The sequence below is a fragment of the Chelonoidis abingdonii genome, chromosome 3, assembly GCF_003597395.2.
Source record: "Chelonoidis abingdonii isolate Lonesome George chromosome 3, CheloAbing_2.0, whole genome shotgun sequence".
Classification (NCBI taxonomy): Eukaryota; Metazoa; Chordata; order Testudines; family Testudinidae; genus Chelonoidis; species Chelonoidis abingdonii.
Genome location: NC_133771.1, coordinates 107,439,594 through 107,463,231, shown reverse-complemented (window position 1 = coordinate 107,463,231; position 23,638 = coordinate 107,439,594). Strand labels below are relative to the sequence as shown.

The 23,638-nt window shown below is 42.3% G+C and overlaps 1 protein-coding gene across 9 annotated transcripts in view; it reads right to left on the bottom strand.

Annotated features, from left to right (window-relative positions):
* Positions 1 to 13,552: 13,552 nt before the first annotated feature.
* MYB (MYB proto-oncogene, transcription factor) overlaps positions 13,553 to 23,638 on the bottom strand; it is a 30,788-nt gene continuing 20,702 nt past the window's right edge. For all 9 annotated transcript variants that reach the window (XM_032783932.2, XM_032783926.2, XM_032783933.2 and 6 more), the window contains one exon: positions 13,553 to 14,937. In XM_032783932.2, the coding sequence (XP_032639823.1) occupies positions 14,821 to 14,937 (117 nt within the window). In that variant the 3' untranslated portion in view covers positions 13,553 to 14,820. The remainder of the gene's footprint in view (positions 14,938 to 23,638) is intronic.

Sequence of the window (23,638 nt, the reverse complement as noted above, 5' to 3'; positions counted from 1 at the left end):
TCCATTAATGACCTTCAGCATTATTGTGTGCTTGGCTGAGTACTGTTGCCATTAAGGGACATGACCTATTGTATTAAAAGAAACATTTGACTTGGGTGGTGCTCAGGATAGCTTATTCTGTGGGCCAGATTTATCCTGGCTTCAGTGGCATTACAGCCAGGATTAATTTGCTCTAATATGCTTATATGGTGCTAAAGATAATAAATAAGAGCAGTCATTTCATTGGACTATGCATGCATGAGTGAAATAATTTCAAAAACTTCTCCCATTGTATGCACAGTTTTTGATAAACTGGTATTAACTGGTCTGTGGGGAGGCTAGGATTGTCACTTGAACCAGCCCATCTTGCTAACAGGTGTTGCTGCTGCAGACATGGAATTTATTGGGTTCTGCTCTCTGACTAAAACAGGTGGCTTGTTACCTCTCCCAGACATAAGTGAAAAGGTGGGAGAGGTGCTCTGATGAGAGGGGAGGGCTGAGCAGTCCTGAGGGAGGAGCTCTAGGAGCAGCCAAGCCCGAGAAGAAGGTTTGAGCTGAATCACGTGTTGTATTGTTGTTAATTTCTCTGTTAGCAACTCTCCAGAAAGAGATGAGTTAGGACTCCCCATAGTGTATGGACTGTGTCTGAGAGCAAGTTGGGAATGGCCCGTGATCGCAGCCTTTGTTGTAGTGAATGTGAGAATGTAGTCTGTGGTGGCATAAAGCGTGGCTGGTCCTGGGTTTATGGCTATATATTAGGAAGGGTTTGATTAGCTACTATGCTCACAGAACAACCTAATGGAGTCTCTAGTTTATTTGAATATAAATCCTTCTTTCTTTGTAGGCTTTTCACACTTTGATTTCAACATGGGAATACATTAAAATTGCTCTTATGTACAAGTCCCTCTCCTTCTCATATGCTCCCGGCACTCTCCCTGGTTCCCCTCCCTGAGCTGTACAATGTGTGAGATTTTCCTAAGGAGCAGAATATCTAATAGACTGACATGGGGCCAGATTCTGCAATTCACATTCACGCTGAGCAGTGTTTACTCAGGGGAGTACTCCCCTTGAAATCCTTGGCGCTACCTGCATGAGTTAATAATAATCAACATGAGTGTTACATGATCTAGCCATGTATGGATAAATGAATCCACATGCATTTCTAAGGCTCTCGCCACTGTAGCACCTGAATTAAGGTAAATCAAATGATGATTGTCACAAATCCTAGCGAGCACCTATCCTGGCCACCCACTAGGATGGCTGTGCGAGGAATCCAAGCATGTGTGAACTGGATCCCCTGGTATGTGTTAAACTTAAAGCCTCAGCAGGCTGCCGCCATATTTCTACCCTTAGCCTCTCTGGCATATTTCCTGAGCACTGACTCTAGGACCAGTGCTGAACCCCAAGATACTCTATTTACTCGCCCACCTCTTCCCAGAACTCTGCCCCAAGGTGTGATGCTTCTTGTTTAGTTTGTCTCTCATGGGCATGCAGTAGTTGTAAAGCAGCTAACACACACTTTGCGCAGAGTCTAACATGTTTATGCTCTTTTATTCTTAATCACACAAAAGCACAAGAGAGTACAGATCATAAAAACCCAATAAACATTACTCACATTTCCCTGTCTACCTTTGTTTTCCCTTGGGAATCCTGCAGGACTATTAGTGTTCAGAAAGGCAAGTGAGAGTGTCCTCTGCATCATGAGGTTGTTACATGGTGGTGGTCTCTCCCTCCTGGAGCCCGTTACCCAAGTGTTGTGACCTTGCTCTCGCCTGTCGCACAGTTCCTTCCTCTCTGACTCCCTGTTCCTGTGTGGCTCTCTTAGTCAAACTCCTCCTGGTCACCTGGCAGCCTTTGTGCTATTTTCTGCGTAACTTTCTGTTGCTCCTGCCTTCCCCACTCCCTTCAGAGGGGTTGTGCTAAAACTGGATTTCTAAGGAGCCAGCTGCTTTTTAGCATAACCTTTGTGAGCAGTAAGTACCATTGTAAATAAGTACTTCTTATTGTCCCTGTCTGGTGTGTCCTGCTACAGGCCCTTCGGGCAACGGTGGATCCACATACATGTAGGCCCACATGATAGAGCAGTTTTTCCATAGTATACTTCACAGTATCAATCAAAATTCATAAAGTGTGCAGACATAGCCCCAGTTTATCTCACTAGTGCTGTAGGAGTGTGTTGAAGGTTAGAATCGTTCCTTCAGCTGGCTACAAGAGGTCAATGCAGGCAGGGGAGGGCTCTAGGTATTTTGCTGCCTCAAGCACTGCAGGCAGGCTGCCTTCCGCGCCTTGCCTGCAGGAGGTCCCCGGTCCTGTGGATTCAGCGGCACACCTGCGGGAGGTCCGCCGAAGCTGTGGGACCAGTGGACCCTCCACAGGCATGCCGCCAAAGGCAACCTGCCTGCCACCCTCGCGGCGACCGGTAGAGCGCCCCCCATGGCTTGTCGCCCCAGGCACACACTTGGCGTGCTGGTGCCTGGACCCGCCCCTGACAGCAGGGTGACTGAGGCCTCCCCTTCCAACAGAGTTTGCTTTGCAGCATTCCCTGGTGCTGCCAGGAAGTCAAGGACCCAACTCAAGGATTATTTGCAAATCTAAGCGATCTGAAGCTCTATCTCCTCATAAGGTTAACAGTTCCCAAATGGGCAGTTTTATTAAGAATTACCTTCCGAATCTCATCCATATCCTGTATCTTCCTCCACCCCTCTGCTGATAAATATACATGAAGTTTTATAGTCAGTTGTTTTGCCTTCAGGTCTGTTCCCAGTTCCCCTTCCAGCCTACAGTGTTTTCATATTCGTCTGTTGCCAGTAGGAAATTCATAATTCTCTTTTAATGCTATTACACTTGTTCCCCCAGACTCTCATGTGATTAATAAGACATTCAGAGAGGAGTACCAGGAATGGATGAAGAAAGAATCCTATCTCAATGATGTAAAACGTTTGCACAAAATAAATAACATCCCGGTTAAGTAAATTTGCGTATACACTTTACCTGTAATTAGCTCACATATAAACAGTGCATAACCTATAATTAAAGGCATTTGCATCTTTTCAGTTACTCTTCTCAACTTGAATGAACTCTGGTGTAAAATATTCCCCTTGTTTTGGTTACATATAAAGAAAGTTACATCCAAAAATCTATGTTAAAAGAACATTGAGGTTGCAAAGTCAAGCACTCAGGAGATAGCACAGCTGTGGTTCCCCTTGTGTGTATGCATTAGGATACAATCTTTAATTACAGGATCACACTCTGTTATGACCACAGGATCACTTCCACCAGTTCTTACCACTCTCAGCCTATCCCACTTTGCTCTTCATCCCTCGCTAGTTGAGTCAGGTTGCTTCCTCCCTCTTGTCTACACTGCCTTGGAGCTATCAAAGGAAGCATTTTGAGTGCAGGAAAGCCAACCTTCTTTCTCTTAGTTCTGATGCCTGGCACTACAATGGCCCTCTGTAGTGGGAGGAACATTTTCCAGGATAGCCTTCTCAGCCCCTCCAACCTGAGATGGAGCATGCTCTGTACAGACAGAATTTCCAGAGCATTTAGCTACCAAACTCAAAAAGTCTTTACTGAGCATGTGTGAACTGAAATTTTCAGGTGTTTTAATTTGGCCAAATTTGTTTCCCAAAAGGCACATCCCGGATAGCAGGGCAATCACTCTACCAAATGTAAAGTCCCTGATCCCAAGCATGGAGGCATCAGAACTTCTCAATTAAATAGTTGCAAGATTATTATTTTTTAACATGAGCAAATAAATAAATAAATAAATCCCTACCTTCATTCTCAGAAATGGCTGAACCATTTTTGCTAAAACTATTTTGTTTTTTGATCGATCCCTTATCTTATTTGTTTTCAAACACAGAAGGTGTATTTAGTAATTTCATTACCTGCAATAGTGCTAACTTTCTTACTAATTGTGATGTGGCTAGTGTTAAGTCAAAGAAGACTCACTCTATAGCTGCTGGGAACCTGAAGCTTATTCTGAAACACTTTGCTTAGCTCAGAATTCTGGATATATTTAAAACAAACATCACATTTTGGATTGGGCGAGGCTGTCTTTGTCAAATAGCAGCCTTTGGGACTAGCTTTTGGGATGCTGTTGTTTCATCAGAATGTAGATTATTGTACTTAGATTTATCAACAGTTAACATGAAATTCACCAATACTTTAAGTGAATATTTTTCTTATGAAATAGTGCTTGCCAGATACATTTTTTGGACAGAATGCCATCTACATCTATGTAGAGGAACCATTTGTACAAGGGAACATTTAAGATGAATATGAACCAATCTTCTTTAACTGTGTTTTAAAGCCAACATGTATGTCACCAGAATATGTAAGATACAGAATATTTGTTCTAAATTGTTACGTCCTTGCTGTATCTCTTTTAAGCCCAAAATCAACATGCCCCCAGCTGCCCAAACATATTTGACATCTATCTATTGCAACATTCTTAATAAGTAATTTCTAGCCTCATGTTTGTTCTTTCACACTTAGTGCTCTTAAAGGTTGTGGAAAATAAAGAATGTTGTATTTGAGATCACATAATTCACAGAGGAACATACTACATTAATGGAGCTTTGAAATGCAGGGCTTCATTGACATTAGAACCTCCAGGGGAAGCCAGATATTCATAGGATATTTCTGAGTCCACAATTTTTCCCTTTGGGTTTCTGAATCCTCAGGGAGATAATAGCTGCGACACAGGTTGCCGCAGCATATTGCCAGATCAGCATGGACAGCTGTGGCTCTCAACAATAAGAAGCATTGTTAGGTCAATTTTAAAGTAGGTCCTCGAAGTTAATGTGATTATGCAAATGCTGTCCTAACTACCATGGCTTTCTTATATACTTCACAAATGAATGCATTGTCACATTTCATTATGTGGATACAGTCCCACTGGTATGGTGGTATCATTATATCTCTTGGAAATGGACCACGTAAAGGCCATTCACTGTTGGCATTGCATTGCGCCTGTCCTCAGGCAAAGCAACTTTGACCCACAAATTAGAGTGATAAGGATTTTCAGGCCAAACGGTGCTTGCCTTATTCATATGATTACTCCCATTGACTTCACTGGGACTGCTTGAGTAAGGCAAGCAGGAATTACAGTTAGAGACAATTCTACAGTTAAGTCCAGTCTGCAACTTACACATGTTGAAGTGAAGATGTGAGAAACTTTAGAACTCTGTATTGCTGGACAGATCACTATCATCTTAACATCTGAACAGGATCAAATAAATGTTAATGGTTTTATTCAAAGTCATTTGCAATACAAGTGTTTGAAAATGACTCCAGATACATTTGGAAGACAAGAGAATCATTTGGAAAACTTCAGTGCTTGCCTAGCTTTTCTGTTTTTATTATTATTCATGTGTTTGACTGTAAGCACACCACAGCCTTTCCTGGAAAGCTGTGATCGCAAACGGAGGGAGTGTACAAATCTCTAGACCTGAACACAGCAGGCTTCAGGTGACTTGTCAGTTAAGTTACATGACTGATTTCAAACCCTTAGTTGCTTTGTCTTCAGTGAAAACTGGTAGCTGCAGTTTTATTTGTCATAGCAAAAAGTGGGCTTTATTGTTCACACAGCAAATCTCTTTTTGGATTATTTTAATTTCTTGCAGTGGGGGCTGCCAGTTCCCTCCATTTATTCCCTTTTGTAAGCCTATGTCTTTCTAGCAAAGAAGGCGTATCAATACTTCCCATGGGTTGGCTGGAAGGGGCTCTCCTCAGAGAAATATGGAGTGCAATGTCTCAAAGAGCAGCATACACACTGTCTCTGGAGCAATCCTAGTCCTTTGTAGCTCAGGGAGATGGTGAGTTGTACCTGGAGTGCCGGATCCTACAATACATTCTTCTCATTTTATATCATCCTTGTTGATGTATTATCTGAATGCCACTGGAGTAGTAGGTAGGTCAGCCCTGTCCCCACCTATGTACATAATTAATAGAAAGCCTAAGTTTAAATTATTCTAAATGTAGTGAAATGGACTTCTCCTTTCTTCCATACATTTCAAATTTCCTTGTGAACTTTTGACCCCGTCCTAGGCAGGTAACGCCAACGTAACAAGCCTGCAGTTCTAGCATCATGAGTCTCTCTGACACGACACAAAAGTACTTGAAAGTTTAAATAGCCTGGACAAATTGGCCTTTCAAATGGGATTTCTTTATTTCAAGGTATATATTTTTAACAAGAGTTTATGTCTTGATTTGGAAATCCTTTGAACAAAGTCAGTTAAAGAGGAAGCAAAAGGAGCTTGTGTCAGTCTGACGGTTAGGGAGGCAAACCAAGATATCACTTTAAATGTAACAGTCCATCCATTCAAGCTGACATATCAAAAAGTTGGTTGTTCCATTCATCTGATGCCAAAGTGGATGGTAGCAGGAGGTTTTTTTGGATGTCAGATAGATGCCCAAACCTTAGAAGTGACATCTTAACAATAGGAAAATAATCCAGCATGTTATTTTAATCATCAAATAGGTGCGGGTGATGTTTTATGATGCCTAAGGCCAAAGTATAGAGCAGGTGTGTCAGATTTATCCCTTTCTCCTCACACTGTTCTTGGGACCTAAACGTTCAGACTATGCCACTTTGGTCGAATGCAGACTATCCAAAGCTGAGCTGAGACAAGTAGTTTTTATAGTCGAGGTGTATAGGATATATACATCCTAGTTTCTGTGGTGGTTTTCTTTCACTGTATGAGCTCCAGTTGTATTTGAGTGGGTTCTGTGACAAAGTATATAGATTCCTATCAGAGGTTGGCAAGGGAAGGGTTAATCCTATTTTGGTTAGAGAAAGCTACTGCAATGTCTTCATTGCAGAGTTAACTGAAGTTATCTGCACTCAGGTTACTCCTCTCAAGTTTGCCTAGCTCTAGTGAAAGTGGCCATGCTGTGAAACAACATGCCAGCTGCTGTGTCGATACTGGCACTGCCCTGGGTGGCAGGTGAAGCTTCCCCTGGGGGTGGCTACCTCCATGTCCCCACCATAATCCATCCCCACTCCACCCAGGCCTTGCCCCTGCTCTGCCCTAGGCCTGCCCCCCACTCTCTCTCCGACTCTGCCCGCTCCCCACTCTGGCCTCCATTGGCCACCGCCACTCACCACACTGTTCCTCTCCTCCCCCGAGAGGCCCCCTTGCCCAACACTCCCCCCATCCCTCTTCTCCTCCATTGTCCTCCCCATCGAGGTGGGGAGGTGAGGAGGGATGCAGCAAGTGGCGGGCAGGGGGACCTCTCAGGGATGGGGGGTGAAGGAGGAGGGACGTGGCGAGCAGCTGAGACTTCTGGAGGGGGAGGCGGAGTGGAGGAGAGGAGGGGTTCACCAGGCAGGGGCAGGCAGTGGGGGTCTCGGGGAAGGAGTGGAGCAGGGAGGGGAAGAGGAGGAGTGCAAGCGGGGCCACTAGGGCCCAAGCATCTGGCAGCGGGTCAGCAGCGGCTGCACCATGGGAGACTTAGCTTCCTCTGGCCTTTTACACCTGTCGCCCATGAGTACTGCATTCGCTCAGATGTGGCACGAAGATGTTTAAATAAATATCCCATGGTTCCTAGGCCTGCATAAGCTGAGCCACTCTATGAATTGTTTACCAGGAACTGAGGGAGAACTAGTCTGCCCTTTCTGAGCACATGGGGGGCATCGTGGGAAAGCACTGAAAGACTAGCAGAACTCAAATGGTGCTAGCCTATGCCTACGTTGCAGGAGCAGTTTTTTAGCAGCTGATGAGTTGTGCTAACTCAAGCTTCAGCCTATATCCCCTGACAGGCCAGCCAATTCCAGTTAAGGGTTTTTGTGTATGGGTGGGATGTGAGTTGGGACAACACCTGAGTTACAGCTCAAGTTAACTTTGCAATGAAGATAAGCCCTTAAACACCAAGATAGCAAGCACTTCAGAAATACCATAGTGAGAACCACAGGTGCTTTCCCTGAGTGCAGGGCTGGGTCAGCTGTGGGCAATTCATTAATATTTTCTAGCCCAGTACTGTGTGGGTCTGATCCAAAAGCCACTGAAGTCAAGTTGGTTTTTCACTGGCCTCAATGGGCTTTGGCACAGGGTCTATCATACAGATGTACTGTGGTGGCTAAGTATACCAGCAAGAGTAAGGGAGAAAGGTGTGCTAAAAACGTGACTGGCGCTGAAAGGAGAATGAAGAAAGAAAATATTGCTCTTTATTCCATCACTGAAATAAGATGTAGCTGAGCCCTTTTCTTTGGATGGAGCTGAAGTAAGCCCTGGCTTGTCTTTTCTCTGGCTGAGGTAATCCCTGTTGTATTTTGTTTGGCTCTTTACTTTTTCTCTTTGAAACAAACCACACCACAGAGGGGTTGAGGCTCCATTGAGGGATGCAGAATCATTGTTGCTGGGTTTAGGCGATCAGAGTGCAGATTGTGTCAGGGAAAGCAGCCACAGCTTCATACTCTTTCTTTATTGCTCCTGTACTAGTGACACCAGTCTTGTGCCACTGTTCAATACCAACAGCTTTTATTGATAATACTCCATCTGTGCTCATGTTACAGTATTCAGGGGCTATGGTTAAAACTGCAAAAGAGGCATTTCCTTTCCCTCTCTTTATTGATCAGACCTAAGGATCTCAAAGCACTTCATAAACTGTTTACACACAGCCATCCATACACTGCAATGCAGGAGATGTTGCTGGCCAAAGACATAATGGCAAAGCCCTATATATGAAAAGGGCTATGGAAACTCTAACGTCCATGCAATGCAAACAGGACACTCATTGTTAAGGTGCCTCCAATAGACCTGCCACCACTTCCCCACAACTACATGATGAATTGCACAGTAAATATTTTTTCTACCTACAAAAGTTGGAGTAGTGCTTCTAGGATCAAAACCTGTGGTTGTTGGAAATATACGTACTGTATTGCAAACCCATGGCTTACCATCCCCTCAAGTTTAGAGTGTGCCCATGTTTGTTGATTTGTGAATGAGTGAAACATTATCGCAAGAAAACGACAAACAGAGGAGTATACATGCATTCATGCACATTTGTGTTCCATCGTTCAAGCTTCCTGAAGCATTTGGCATCAGCAATGCTCCAGTTATGTGCTACACTGGAAATAATTGGGACATGTATAGAGTTGGTCAAATAGTGTATGAATTTTTTTATGAACAGTTTTCTGAATTAAAAACTTTATTAGGCACTGTTTGTGAACATTCATTTGACAAAAAAAAATCAGTGCAAATGTTCATAAACATTGCATATTTGTGATTAATCAAAAAACAAAATTTGTTTACCCATGAAATGAAATTTGTTTCTGACAAAAGTCAAAGTAGTTCATAAATGTTAAGTTATTCAATTAAGGAACAGAAACAGCAGCACCGCGTGACTTAGGTGACCAATCACAATCCCCCATAAGGAATTCTGATTAGCTGACAAATGCTTTCTATGAACAATTCACTTTAAGTTCTTAGACCCAAGAATGTTTGTAAAAATTATTTGTAGAACCATATTAAATACGTAACAAATTTGTAACAAATTTAATTTGATTGCAGACAATTCATGAATAAAAAGCATCAAATGTGTTGAATAAATTGCTACATTTGAATTGTATAACCAGCCCTGTTGATGTGCCTGCATTTCTGAGGGCAGAATTTGGCTCTGGATGATATAGCTTCACTCATTTAAAAGTCAACAGTCATTCAAAGGAAAAGTTCTAGCTGTTCCTTTCTGGCAGGAAAAAAGGTTGTGATGCTGGTGTCAAGTCCAGAAGAAAGAGGCCAACAATAACTCCAGTAGGTTAGGAATGACCAATTTAATTTGAATTAGGACATGAGTCTTAGGGGGATTGAAGGATTTGGCCAGGCTGCCTCTTCTTGGCTGCTCAGCTAAAAGCATACCTCAGACACACTCATTCTTGGCAATGCTTGTCTGCTCTGTTGATTGACTCCTCCCATAATAATGAAAAAGCAGCCAAGCAGGATGCAGAACAGTGTTTAAAAACCATAATACTTACTTTCCTTAACTCCTAATTGGTAATTGATTGTTTCCCAAGCTGAAATCTTTTAATAGTATTTACATGTTTTCTTTCTTCTTTACTGTATAAACTAAATCCTTCCTCCTCTGCCCCCTGCGTAGGGGAATAATTTAGATACAGAATTTAATCTGGAGAAGGGGAAGGTAGAAAAGGTGGATGAACTTAAATGGCTTAAATGATTGACAATGTGGGGTTGTGGTTTGCTCCAGAGCAGTGGGTTTTCAACCTGTGGTCCATGGACCCGCAGACTGTGTCTAAGATTTCCAAAGAGGTCTGTATCGTCATTCAAAAAATTGTAGGGGTCCACAAATAAAACAAAAAATGGTTCAACACAACTGCTCTAGAGTCAACCACTTGCCTGGCCTGCCAAGGTGAAGGAGCAAGGCCAAAAGAATGGGTAGGGAGAGTACATAGGACCAAGAGAGTGAGGGTAAAAATAATGATTACCTGGGAAATATATTTCTTCCAGCTTTTTGTAGTGAGATGTAACCCACCCAGTGGTCAGTTTGTGTTATGGGTCTCCTGTGGTGTCTGACCCACTGCAGATGTGAATCTGTTACAGCCACTAGCTAGTAGAGAGTGGCTCCATAGCTCAAGCTGTACAGACTTTTATACTTTTTAGTTCTGGAGATCCGCAGTCCAGGATGGGAGCTCTCACAAAGTCGAGTCTTGTCCAGGATTTGAACCTGGAACCTCTTGCATAGAAAGTGCACTATTCTGGAACAATGTAATGAGGAAAGTTAGAAAATTGCAAAGCCAGCTGGAAAACTGCTTCATGTGCTGGTATTTTCTGTTACTGTTTCACTGCTCCTCTGCCTCTTTTTTTAAAATAAAAAACCCCTCTACTTGAGACAAAATAACACTTTGAAATTAGTGCCACCTGCTTAAATAATATATATATATATAATTCTTTGCAAAATTCAAAAGCCTTCACACTGGTGACATTATGAACCTATAATTGCAGGGCTGTAAAATGGTTGATAGATGTTTGAGCCAAATTCTGCTGTTAAACTAGAAATACAGAATAACTTGATTGAACCTCAGTGGGCCAAATTCTACTTTCACATACACTGCTGGCTTTGCTGGCGTGACTCCATATTTCCAACAGTCTGAGATAAATTCACCCATGTGCAGAAGCTGAACTGGCACAAAGCCAATTACCTCTAGCAAAGACCACTCACATCCTCAAGAGAGGGTTTGAATGATACCTAACTAATGCATAGGACTTATGCTGAGCCTCTGCAAAGGGGTGTGTTTTACCCTTTGAGCAGAATTTGACGCAAGGGAACTGTTCAGATGAGCACGGCAAGCAGGATTTAACCCTTATTTTGCAAAGCAAGCACAGTGAAAATTGGTAGGAAAAAAATAAATAATCAAATATGTGGGCCACAGTATTCAAACAAAGCCTGTTCCCTTGTTCATTCCAAGATCCACATGCATGCAGAATTCTATGCAAATCTGGCCTAATCTGCTGGGTGTTTTGCATTGTCAATAAAAGGAATGAAAAGAAAAAGGAAGAGTTTCCCTACATAAATCATCATACATAAGGCACCCATTAAAATGATTTTTGCATGCCATGTTAGGGCGATTACTCCTCTGCTTAAAGAAGGTTCCAATACTGGGTATTTCCAGAACAAACCTCCAGATTCTCCATTTAGCTAAACCCTGGCTAGGTGGTTACTGTAATGTGTTCTCTAAAACTGCCACTGCTTTGCAGTTAGGACAGTAGACCTTCACGGCCAGGGGCAGGCTTCTCAGTGAAATGCGAGACCCAGCGTAAGTCTGGGGTTGTTTTAGCTTTGCCGCCTTACTTAAGCTGTAACATGCCACAAACAAAACACTTTAGCATTGCTGAAGCAGCAGTCCATGAAATCCTGCAGCCCCCTCTCTCATTTTGTGTATACAATTTCATGCCCCCAAATCTACAGCGGAGGGTCAGTGCTGTCCCCCACTCTAGCAGACTACAAAGACAGTAAATAAGCCGCAGAATGAGCAATTCCCCCAGTGCGTGGGCATTGTAAGGCTGACATAAGCAGCCCTACGCTGGCCTGTGGCTGCTTCTACTTACACCAGGGGCCAAAAGCACCCAAAAATGCAGGCTCCGCACAGGGGGCTGTAAAGCCACATTTGTCCTCTCCTTTCCCTGGACTGCGCCTCTGAAGGTGCACATGACCTGGGCGAGAAACTGTGCGCACAGCTTAGAATCACAGCACAGAAAGAAGGCAGCTAAGGTCACTTCAAGCCATCTTTTGATCTTTTATTACACTGGGCTGTTTGGGGACTGGAGAGGCCCTCCAAGTAACTTAGGCTGCCCTGGGAACCTGTCTAAATTATGACAAGTCTCGCCGGGCTGCCCTATGGGCTGCAGCATTCCCTGCAACTGCTGCAGCGCTAGTGTCAGGGGCCCACCCTGCCATACCCCTCCCACAGCAGCATACACATGTCCCAAGGCTTGCAAGGGGCATCCTTGAATGGCAGCCTTACGGCTGTCTACCCCAGTGCCCGTACTGGGAAAATCCTCCCCCAAGGGGATGTGGGCTCTAAGGGCTCCTTTACACTGCTCCACCCCTCAACGTAAAGCAGCTGGAGTCAGGGTGTGGAGCTTATCCCTGGGTCTTAGAGACTTAGTAGGTTGGGTCTCAAATTATGTTAAATTGTCTCTCAGATGGAGCCAAATTCTGCTCCCCTTTACACCAGTGTATCTCTGGAATGCCTGCATCAACTTGAATTTTAGCACCTGGTGTTAAGTAAGATGAACAATCGGTTTAATAGTAACTTGTATGATAGCATTTATTGAAAAGCTGATAGAGCAAGGGCAGAGTGCCCTCATTTCCAGCTAAATCTAGGGAGGGTGATTCTCCTCTGCACTTTCCTGGATCTGGCCCTACAGGCCTGATCACTTATCCATGAAACTCAGTAGAGGTTTTGGGTTAGATTTTGATCTCTGGTTTGTTGAGCCGTGTAAAAAGTACACATGGACGTCCTGCTGGAGTATATGCACCCAGCATACACTGCTTTTATTGCATCTGGTATGCCAATCTCAAACGGGAGGACACACACAAACGTCAGTATCCCAGAAGAGTACCAGTTTTGCATAGAAGTTGCTAAGATTAATCTTTTTTGGTGTGGCTGTAGCTTTCGGGCCTGAATCTGCTCTACGCTGTGCATCCTTGACTCCCATAAAGGTCAGTAAGAGTTGAGAGTGTTGACTGTGCACCAGGATGAGGCCCTTTAGGTCTGAACAAAGCAGGGTGACCAGATGCCCTGATTTTATAGGGACAGTCCTGATATTTGGAGTTTTTTCCTATATAGGCTCCTATTACCCCCCACCTCCGTCCCAATTTTTCACACTTGCTATCTGGTCACCCTGGAACAAAGCCATCCCCTTAGAATGCTACTAAGAATATACTACTACTGTATACTGGACTGAGGCAGAGCCCAGCCTGCCAATGCTTACTCATCTAATTGTCCCATTGGCCTCAATGGAAAAAGTCCCGTTGACTTGTTGGTGGCAATATTATTTCTGACAATAATGTTTAATATGAGCAAGTTTCAGAGACTAAGCGAATTTAAGTAAAAAAAAAAGACACACTTTATTTATCTACAAGGCAGTAAGTACATTGTCATATCAAAAATTAAGTGCAGAGGAAGCTGCACCAAATGCTATTAAGGCAGCAAAGTCAGAGTCTTATTAAAAACAAAAAAAATCAGTGTCCTTGCCATATCAGTAGAGGTTTGGTACGGCAGTATAAAGAACCATACATTTCTAAGAACTTGATTCAGTACATGAAACCCAAGTTAGGGAACAATTAGGCTAAACATGGAACGAAACAGATGACATGAACAAGACAGCGTTCTCCCAAACATATGAAGGTGCAATGCATGTTCTTACAAACCAGTGAGAAACAAAACACAACCAGACAAAAAATAAAAAAGAAATCTCCCAGGAACAGTGTTCAAAAGTATTGCTTATAAAAAGGGGGCAGGGATGGGGGGGAAGTAAATATATAAAAAAATAAAATAAGAAGGTCTGAAATGCTAGTGCATAGTCAAGTAGCTAACACCAAAGTTTGTTTTCTTTCCATATAAAGCTCTACTGCCCCTTTTACACTAGCAGCACTTCTACATGCTAAAGTCCATAGCAGCAAAACACAGTATCCATTTGGCATTTACAAAATTAAATTACTGAATAAAAATATAATTTGTTCTCATAAATCTATGTTTCATACAGTAATAATTTTTAAAGCAAGCTAATAAAAATCCCCCCAAAACAGAAACACACAATGTATAAGTGGTCTAGAACCATAAAAAATCAAATAGTACTTCAAACGGTATGGATTTTTGAGCATTCACAATCTTGATCAGTTTTCCCCCTTTGTATAGACTAGCGTTTGTAGTAATGCTTTTTATTGCAGTATTTATACCAATGCATTTTGTTCAGTGATTTAGAATAAAACTGTCTGAGTACCTGCTCTTTATAAAAACCCCACACATTTCATCACTGAAATAACAATACTGGTGTATTATGTCTGCTTGATCTGAGAAAATACAAAAAAAATCACTTGATTTTTAAAAGTCTGCATTAAGATAATAATTAATTGATTAAAATTCAATACCTAATAATTTAGGCAAGTGTCATTTATTTTAAAAAAATCCTTTTAAGTTGGGTGAAATCCAACAAGAATATGCTCAGTGACTAAATGCACTTTGTGCTGCTCCCAACTGTTGTACCACAACAAAAATATGTTCTTCTCCCATTCATGAAAAGTTTTCATGTAGAGGAATGGTGAATTCCAGGTCAACTTGAAGTGTTTTGAAAACCATAATGCTTGTCTGTAGACCCTTTACATAACCAGAGTCCGGGCTGAAAATGCATTCATGTATTTGCGTGCTTGCTCGGTCAGGATCATCTGATCCTCTATCTTCCCACAGGAAGCTGATTCCCAGGCATTGCTCAGATGCTAAATTTTAAAAACAAGGAGAGAAGTTAGGGTCTGGTAGAATATTATTTATTTTTTTGTATCATGGTAGCACCTCCAGGCTCCAACTCAGATCAGACCCCAGGGTGCTACACACTATACAAACATACTAGGAGACAGTGCTCTGCCCTGAAGAATTTAACATCTAATTAGATAAGATATACAAAGGAAACATTATTCCATTTTACAGATGGGTAACTGAGGCAGAGAAAGAGATTAAATGATTTATTATCAAACAGGTAGAGCAGGGAATGGAACTCAGATCTCCTGAAACTTAGAAGGCTATCCTTCCTCTGTACAAGAGTATCTTCAGAGAGTTCCCTTCTCTTGCCTTTCGAGTAAAGGCCTAACTACAGAAGTTCTTTGCAGGTTAAAAATAGTTCTGACAGATTAAAAACTACAGGCGCCTGTAAATTCCTGCTGGATTTTTATTCTATAAAGACAGATTCTACCTGCCTCTGCACCCCTCAACCAGATTTGATGATCATGACAGCAGCTAACACATAGTTCAACCTTCTTAGCCACTTTTACCTGTGTGTAGTGATTAGCACATACCCAGTCGTAGATCCACTTTAACAAAAAGGAGGAGGGGGAGAACTGGCTTTCAACAGAAATAACAAGTTAATTATAATTTAAGACATTTCAGTTTTTGGCTTATTTACAGGAATTGGAGACTATTCAATACAGTGTTACAGTAAGATAAGCATATCCACTGTGAGGGCTGCACACAGTGTGTTTGTTTACTCACTATTGGGGTGAAATGTTTTTCATTGCCGTGAGCCACAAGAAGTGTAGGAATTTCAGCTCCTGGAATTTACTAACATACACATATTTTTCCTCTGATCTATTTTTGTTGTTCAAACTAACACTTTTGCTAGGGCAATTTACCATCTAAACACATAACTGCTTTATGAGGCAGTGCTAGCCATACAAATTTCCATGTGTTCTAAACATAATTACTTGATTCGAAATTGTTTGCTAAGAGGGGAACTGTCCTGTTGTTGACAACAAGTTGGTGGATTTCCTGATTGCCTGAAGATCTAAAAGTGTGACCAAATCAGCAGAAACAAACACGAATCCTCCTTTGCCTGCAACATGCAGCATCTTGTACATTTCAAGATCCACACTGCTCAATTACATGGTCATTATCTGCCCTAATTCTAGGACTCTAGCTTAAAGCATGTGCTGTTTAAGGTACTTGTTTTGGCCTACTGAACACATAATAGGCTCCTTAGTTAGTCTCTAACCTGAATTTATATAGAATATTATCCTAACTGGGAACAATGTTATCTGAGACACATTTAGATTTGATGCGGAAAGCCAAGGAACCAGTATATAATTTGAAAGATCACATAAATGTGTTATCCTAGATAACATTTAACAAATATCCCAATAAAAACCTTGCTGTGCAGGGTGCTGTACAAACACATAGGAAGACATACTCCTTGCCCAAAAGGGGCTTATAATCCAAAGGAGAGAGAATATATGACCAGTGGAGGGAAAGGGATACAAAATATAAGCAATGTGATCCAGGTGAAGGCTGGCGCACATCAGATAAGAGTTGTTTTCTTTATATCTAGATTTTTCTTTTTTAATTTATTTTTTTGCCTTTGCCCATTTATTTTTAGATTCCAAATGCTGGGTGTGATTCTACAGTCTTTTTGCATGCAAAACTCCCACTGACTTCCAGTAAAGTCCCACACCCAGAAGGAGTGCTAGGTCAGGCATGAAATCATTAGGCTCTCCATGTATCTGTGAAGAGAGACATGTTAGACACCTAGTTCGACCCAACCTCATCTTGTCATACACCTTGTGGTGTGACTCCGTCTAGATTACGTACCACAGCCAAAAAGCAGGTGTGACATACTTTTCACTTCACAGACGTGCATCTGACATGCCACAAAATGCTGTAACTTCCTCATATGTTTTAGGTAAACAGCTTCTAGTGTACAATTTTCAAAAGCACCTAAGTCATTTACTAGCCTAAGTTACACTGACTTTCAATGGGGTTTAGGTGACTTAGGTGCTTGTGAAATTTTTACCCCCCACATATCTGGATTTTCTCACAAAAGTCAAATTAATCTTTGGTGTAACACCACTGATTTTACTATAGGGTCAAATTTGGTCTCTAGTAAACAGTTGAAAGAAAACTTTCCCCTGTTTGGTCATTCCAGAAGTCTGATGTTTTAAAAGACAAAAGTATGTGTCCCTTTTCCTTATGAGCTTCTGAAGTTTCAATGTGCTGGTCTACTAAAGTGGGTTCAGTCTTCCTTTAAATAGCTGAAAACATATGGGAGCAAGATTCCATCTGTCACAAGCTGACAATTTTTTAAAAATGGAACTAGAATCATGCAGACAGTGTCCCAATTTCATAAACTATTCTTGAATGTAAGGTATTTACAGTGGACTTTTTGCATTAACAGATGTATGTGTTAAAAAATCAGGTATCTTGCCATCTCCATATCTCAGCAGGCTGTTACATGTCGGTTATTCCACTTAAAGGCATTAAATAACATTTTCACCACACTGGCCTTCATTTACGTGTGCGTCAAGATGGAAGAATCCAATGAAACATTACCAAGCCTTACTTTTGGTGTCTGTTGTCTCCCATGCTACAATGAGGAAGAAGAGTTGGATCAGGCACAAAATATTATGAGGGGTATAGGAGAATTCAATGGATGCACAACATACTTCAGTTTAAAGTGACTTGTATGAGCTTTGCTCTATAGACATGATGGTAGAGTTTGACTTCTAATATGTTTTCTACTTGTACTAGAAATTTAGACTTCATTAATTTCTCACACACACACACAAAGCACAAGTGAAGAGTCAAATTCTTTAGTCCAGTACAAGTCAGTATGAGTTTTGTTTGAATAAGGACCACAGAATTTGGACCAAAGTACCCGTGTGATTTCTATTAAGGTTTTCACTCTTGTGGTTTGCTATTCAGATAATGTTTTAAAAATGTTAGAACAAGCCCCTAACAAAGCACAATGCCTTTGCTCTGCCAGCCTTGCAGCTCACTTCTGGAGGCATGTGTTAAAGTCATCTGAACTCGAGCAACTCTACTTCCACTCTTGGCACAGATCGCTAGGTCTCACAACCCAGGCAGAGCATATTTCCGGATGTGAGACAGAAGTCCAAGAAGCCACTTTGTAAAGAGGGAAAAGCAACTTGAAGTCTGAGAAGCACAATGAACGGCTCTTTCCATGCCACCAGATCAGCAAGTGTGTCAATAGGTCTCAGCTGCAAGAGAATTTCAACATGAGTGCAGAAAGCAGTGCCTAACATTCACATCAAAAGATTAAAAGAAAGGGATAGGGGGTGAGCAGAAAGCTAGGGACATAAAGGAAACAGGTCAGAACCAGACACTAAAATACACTTTTTAGAGAGCCCTCATTATCTTCCCTGTTTCGGAACTCACTTAACAGTGCCTTACAGAGGCAAAACTGTTGACATCAATAGGAGTTTTGCTGCACAAAGACTAAAGGATTGGGGCCATAATTAGTCGCTTTAGGGCATGAGCCAAAGCCCACTGAAGTCTAATGGGCTTTGGATCAGCCTTTAAGTCTGCATATGGCTAAGAATTCTTTCAGTCTTCTGTTAACAATATTTCTGTAGTAGTAGTTTTATTCTTTCACTGACAGTTTTTTCCCTCTTTAAATTAGAATAATGGAAAAAAAACAGAATATATATACTACCATGAGTTCCCATATAATTCTAGCCAAGTCATTCTCCTTGGTTCATTTTTTGTATCAGTAATCCTACCAGCACATCCTTCTCTTGGCAGAAGAATTATCTCACTTATCCTGTAACGTGCCTACAGCTGCCCCAGGCAGAAGTGAACTGTAAACAAACTGTTAAAGCACTTTAAATAAAAACTTGGATCCTTTAAAGAAAACAGAACAGTAAGGCAAGACAAGGCTGTGCAAAGATGCTTTTCTGACAGAACTAGCCTTTCTGCACCCAGGGTATGAATTGCCTTATATTATGCTGTGTATTTTTAAAACGTTCTTTCAGCATTACTACACTATACTTGCTGAGAATGGTACTCACAACAAGCACTTCTGTAGTCACGTAATACACAGCTACTACACTGACGGAAATATAATAAAAATCTTTGGGCAAAGACACATATTGGAAGATATATTTAAAGCTCCCTGGACCAGATTCTGATCTCAGTTAGGCCAGTGAAAATCTGCAATCGCTTCACTGAAGTTATTGATATTCCTCTACATTTGCACAGGTGTATCTGAGCAGCATTTGGCCCAGTTGTTCTGACATTAAAGAACTGTCAAAGACTTTCTAAGGGGTGAGACTACTGACAGTGTTTTACCCTCCTTGTCTACTTCAAGAGTATGTGGAGTACTGAGACCAATTGCAACCTATACTGATATTTTATGACTAACTTCATAGGCGCCGACTCTGTGGGTGTCCCGCAGCTGGAGCACCCATGGGGAAAAATTAGTGGGTGCTTCACACCCATCAGCCAAGCTCCCTCCTCTTCACCTCCTTCTCCCCCTACAAATGCACCACGTCCCTGCTCCTCTCCCTCCCAGCGCTTCCCGCCCCCTCCACTGCCTAACAGCTGTTTGGCAGTGCTAGGACTTTCTAGAAGGGAGGGGGAGGAATGGGGATGCAGCATGCTCAGGGGAGGAGGCAGAGAAGAGGTAGGGCGGGCAGGGGACTTAGGGGAAAGGGGTGGAATGGGGGCGGGGCAAGGGTGGTACACAGACAAGAAGAGGCATGGCAAAGGCGAGGCCAGGGGTGGGTGGGAGAGGGGACATCGGCACCTATAGCTGAGTTACAGCATGCCATTAAACGTGGGGTTACAGTAGAAATGCAGAGCTCCTTACTTAATAGTAACAACAGAATAGATGTCATAATAAAGCATTTCCCCAACAGAACATAATACCCATCAAAGGTAACCTTAAGCTTTTCTATTTCATCAGTATTTGGAACCAAGGCATGTTTTTTCACTAGCTATTTATCAATTCCATGTGAAGATTAATGCGGATGTCAAGCTACTGTAAACCAATTCTATTTCATTTGCTTAGGGAATAATCAGTTCTAATTTGCTTAAGTAGCAGCAATAAAGTAGCATTAATGATATGTCTACACTGCAAGTAAACACCTGTGGCTGAACCGTGTTGGGTGAATTGGGCTTGCAGGGCTATAAAAGTGTGCTGTAGACATTTGGGCTCTGGGTGAAGCCTGGGCTCTGGGACCCTATGGGCTGCAGCCTGAGCCTGAACATCTATACCGCCATTTTACAGCCCCAAAGCCCGGCATGGCCAAGTCAGCTGACATGAGCCAGCCACAGATGTTTAACTGCAGTGTAGACACTGGCTCTTACTGGAGCACTGAGCAATCCCCTCCCCAACTGCTGTTCTTCCAATTATACAGATATGTAACCCACTCTTGCTAAATAAAATAAAATGTCAAAGCGCTCTGGCTTTTATTATTACATGGATTATATCAATGCCAGGAACAAGCATTTGGTGGTGATAGGGCCAAAACCTGGAACCCTGTTTCAGGCAAAATTCACATTTGGAACCAATGAGAGTTGTCCTGGGTCGAACACTGAGCACTTGTCAGATTTTGTCTCCAAGTAAAGACTTCAGGATTTTCCCTGTAGATTTTTCTTCCCCCTTTAGATTACATTCTTTCAATTCAAAGCTTAGCTCATAATGCTGCAATGGCTTCTCTGCTGCCATGTGCCTGTAACCCTTCTGTGGTCTCTGAAAACTGTTTGAAGGAACCACAGCTGCTAAGGCAGCAGTCACCTCTGATGCATTTGGCACCTAAGTTATGGTGCCCAGAGAGAACACTGTTGCACAGACTGATTGTCCCCTGACTTCTGACCTCTTCTTCTTTGCACAACTGAAGGAAGCAAGGTTGCCTTTGTATCAGCCTAGAACAGAGAGAGGGGGCTACCCAATGAGCAGAAAACATACTATATCATGGCCACATTTCCCTTCCACACAAACTTCAACCCTTCTAGCAGGATTAGCGCTGTTCTGATTCCCTGCTTCACTCTGGGAACAGAGGGAAACATATGGCCTTATGATCCCAATATCCCCAGAAAGCCAGTCACCAGCAGGTTCTCCACAAAGACCTCTGCTGCAAGCTATATATGCTGTCTCATGTGTATGTGTTTCGCTTTCTAGCCTAACTTCAATATGCTGAAAGATCCACAAAATGAAAAAGGAGAAAATTAAAGATCTTGTCAACTATAACAATAGCCCTTGGAGAAGACTAACAAGGCCCCAGAGTAGAAATAACTGTATTTTTAACTTCCATTAAACTCATTCTTTAAAAGAAAATTAAGATTGTGACATAAACCATTGAAAGTCAGGAAATTCAAACTGAAGGGTGTCAGTCTGTGGTTAAAAAGAGGAAAGTGATGGGAGCTAAAGGTTTAAGATGTGCTGTTTAAACATGCAAGGCTTGTACAACATGTAGTTTCCTTTTGTTATTTCTAAACAAATCAATTTTTTTAGAAGTTTTATATTTTAAAATGGCTGCTATGAGGTGATGTGTTTTGTCAGAGTGAGGACTGCAGGACTGGGTGTGCAGTCTGTGATTTAGCCTGATTTTCTTTCCCTGGTATTGTATATTTCTGTGATCTTTCTTGTTATCTGATAGAGTGGATATGTCAGTCTACTGGGTGAACATATAAAGGTTCTTTAAAAGCATGTGTATTACATTCGAACAGCCAAATCCTAAAGGCTTTGCAGAGCCAGGCTTTACTCAAGACAAAATCCCACTGAAGGGAATCAGTTTGCCTAGGTAGACTTATCCCAAAGTCTTATCTCTTGAAGTCCTTACTCAGGCAAACTCCATCTGCAGTGAAATGGAGTTTTGTTCGAATTATGACTGTGAATGGACTCTGGGTGAAATTTACCAATCATATAAAGCCCAAGCACACAACGCTCTGAATGACCTGGGGGACATCCAAAGCTTTCAGATAACTGGGTGTTCAGATAAACAAAGATGTTCATTTGAGATGGGGTCTAGCGGCTGGGTAGTAAAGGTTCAGGTACAGCTACTTCAAAGTGAGTGCATAAAATCGTTCCCAGAGACTAGTTATCAGTGGTTCAAAATCAAGCTGGAAGAACATATCAAGTGGGGTCCTGCAGGGAACGGTTCTGGTCCGGTTCTCTACAATATCTTCATCAGCTACTTGTTTTTTTTTTTATTACTAGTTCTTCTTTCAGTTTCCTGGTTATTAAGTATTAGGCTAAGTTATTAAGTCAGTTTTTCTTCCTTCCCTACTTAGGTGAAATGCCCTTTTGGTCAAATCCTGAGAGGTGCTGAACACTTGCTGAGCATCCTTCATGCCCACTGAAGTCAATAGCATTTTTGTCTGATGGAAATGTGTCAAGATTTTGTACTGAAATTAGGCCAAAGCTAGGCTGATATATTAAATCATAGACAGAGCAAAACTCCCCACAGGAAGGAGAAAGGAGGAAGGAGGAAAAAAAAAAAGAATAAGCCCCTTGGATGATAATAGTTTATAAAGAAATTTACTTTGACAAAACAGGAAATGTAACTTGATTTAATATTTCCAAAGATCAAAATATCCCATTCACCAGACAGTAATGTTTTGTAAGTCACTAGGGGAGGGATTTTCAAAAACTACTAAGGAGCTCAAGTGCTGATTTTCAATGGGATTTTTGCTCCTATGTCATTTAGGGAGACAAGGTGGGTGAGGTAATATCTTTTACTGGACCAACTTTTGCTGGTGACAGACACAAGCTTTCAAGCTACACAGAACTCTTCTTCAGGTCTGGGAAAGGTACTAAAAGCCTCCCGGCTAAGTGCAAGAGCAAACAGATAGTTTAGCATAAGTAGTTAGCACATATTCTAAGGGACCATTCAATGTAGAGTGGCCTATTAACACCCCTGTAGTCAGGACCGGCGCCAGGGTTTCTGGCGCCCCAGGCGCCGGGCCATTTCGCCGCCCTGCACGCGGGTCTCGCGGCTCTGGTGAAGCTGCCGCAGGCCTGCGGCAGGTCCATCGGAGCCGCGGGACCAGCGGACCGTCCGCAGAAATGCCTGCAGCAGGTCCACCGGAGCTGCAGGACCAGCGGACCGTCCGCAGAAATGCCTGCGGGAGGTCCACCGGAGCCGCGAGACCAGTAGACCCTCCGCAGGTACGACTGCGGCAGCTCCACTGGAGCCGCCTGCCCCCCCCCCCCCCCATAATGCTGGCGCCCTAGGCAACTGCCTAAGTCACCTAAATGAAAGCGCTGGCCCTGCCTGTAGTCATAGGACAAAAAGAGGGGTTAGTGGATTATAGAGTATTGTAATAAGCCATAAATCCACTGTCTCTATTCAGTCCATGATTTTTAGTGTCCAACAAAGTTATGAATTTAAGCTCCCCGGCTGGTCTTTTGAAAGTGTGGTGCAGGTTTCCTATTTCATTTAGGTATTTTGGAAAATATTACCCTAGAACCTTAAAATTCAGTGGGGGTTTACTTTTCCATAGACGTGTTCAGGATTTAGCTAGTCAACTCTCAGTAACGCAACCTGATCTTATACATATTGACTAGAATGTGCTGAATTTTTTTTTTTTTTTGGACAGAATGCTTTTTCACCAGAAAATGCTCTTTTGTCTAAACCGCTGATTGTCAAACTGGGAAGGAGGGTGCAATTCCAAAGGCTTGATGAGGTTATC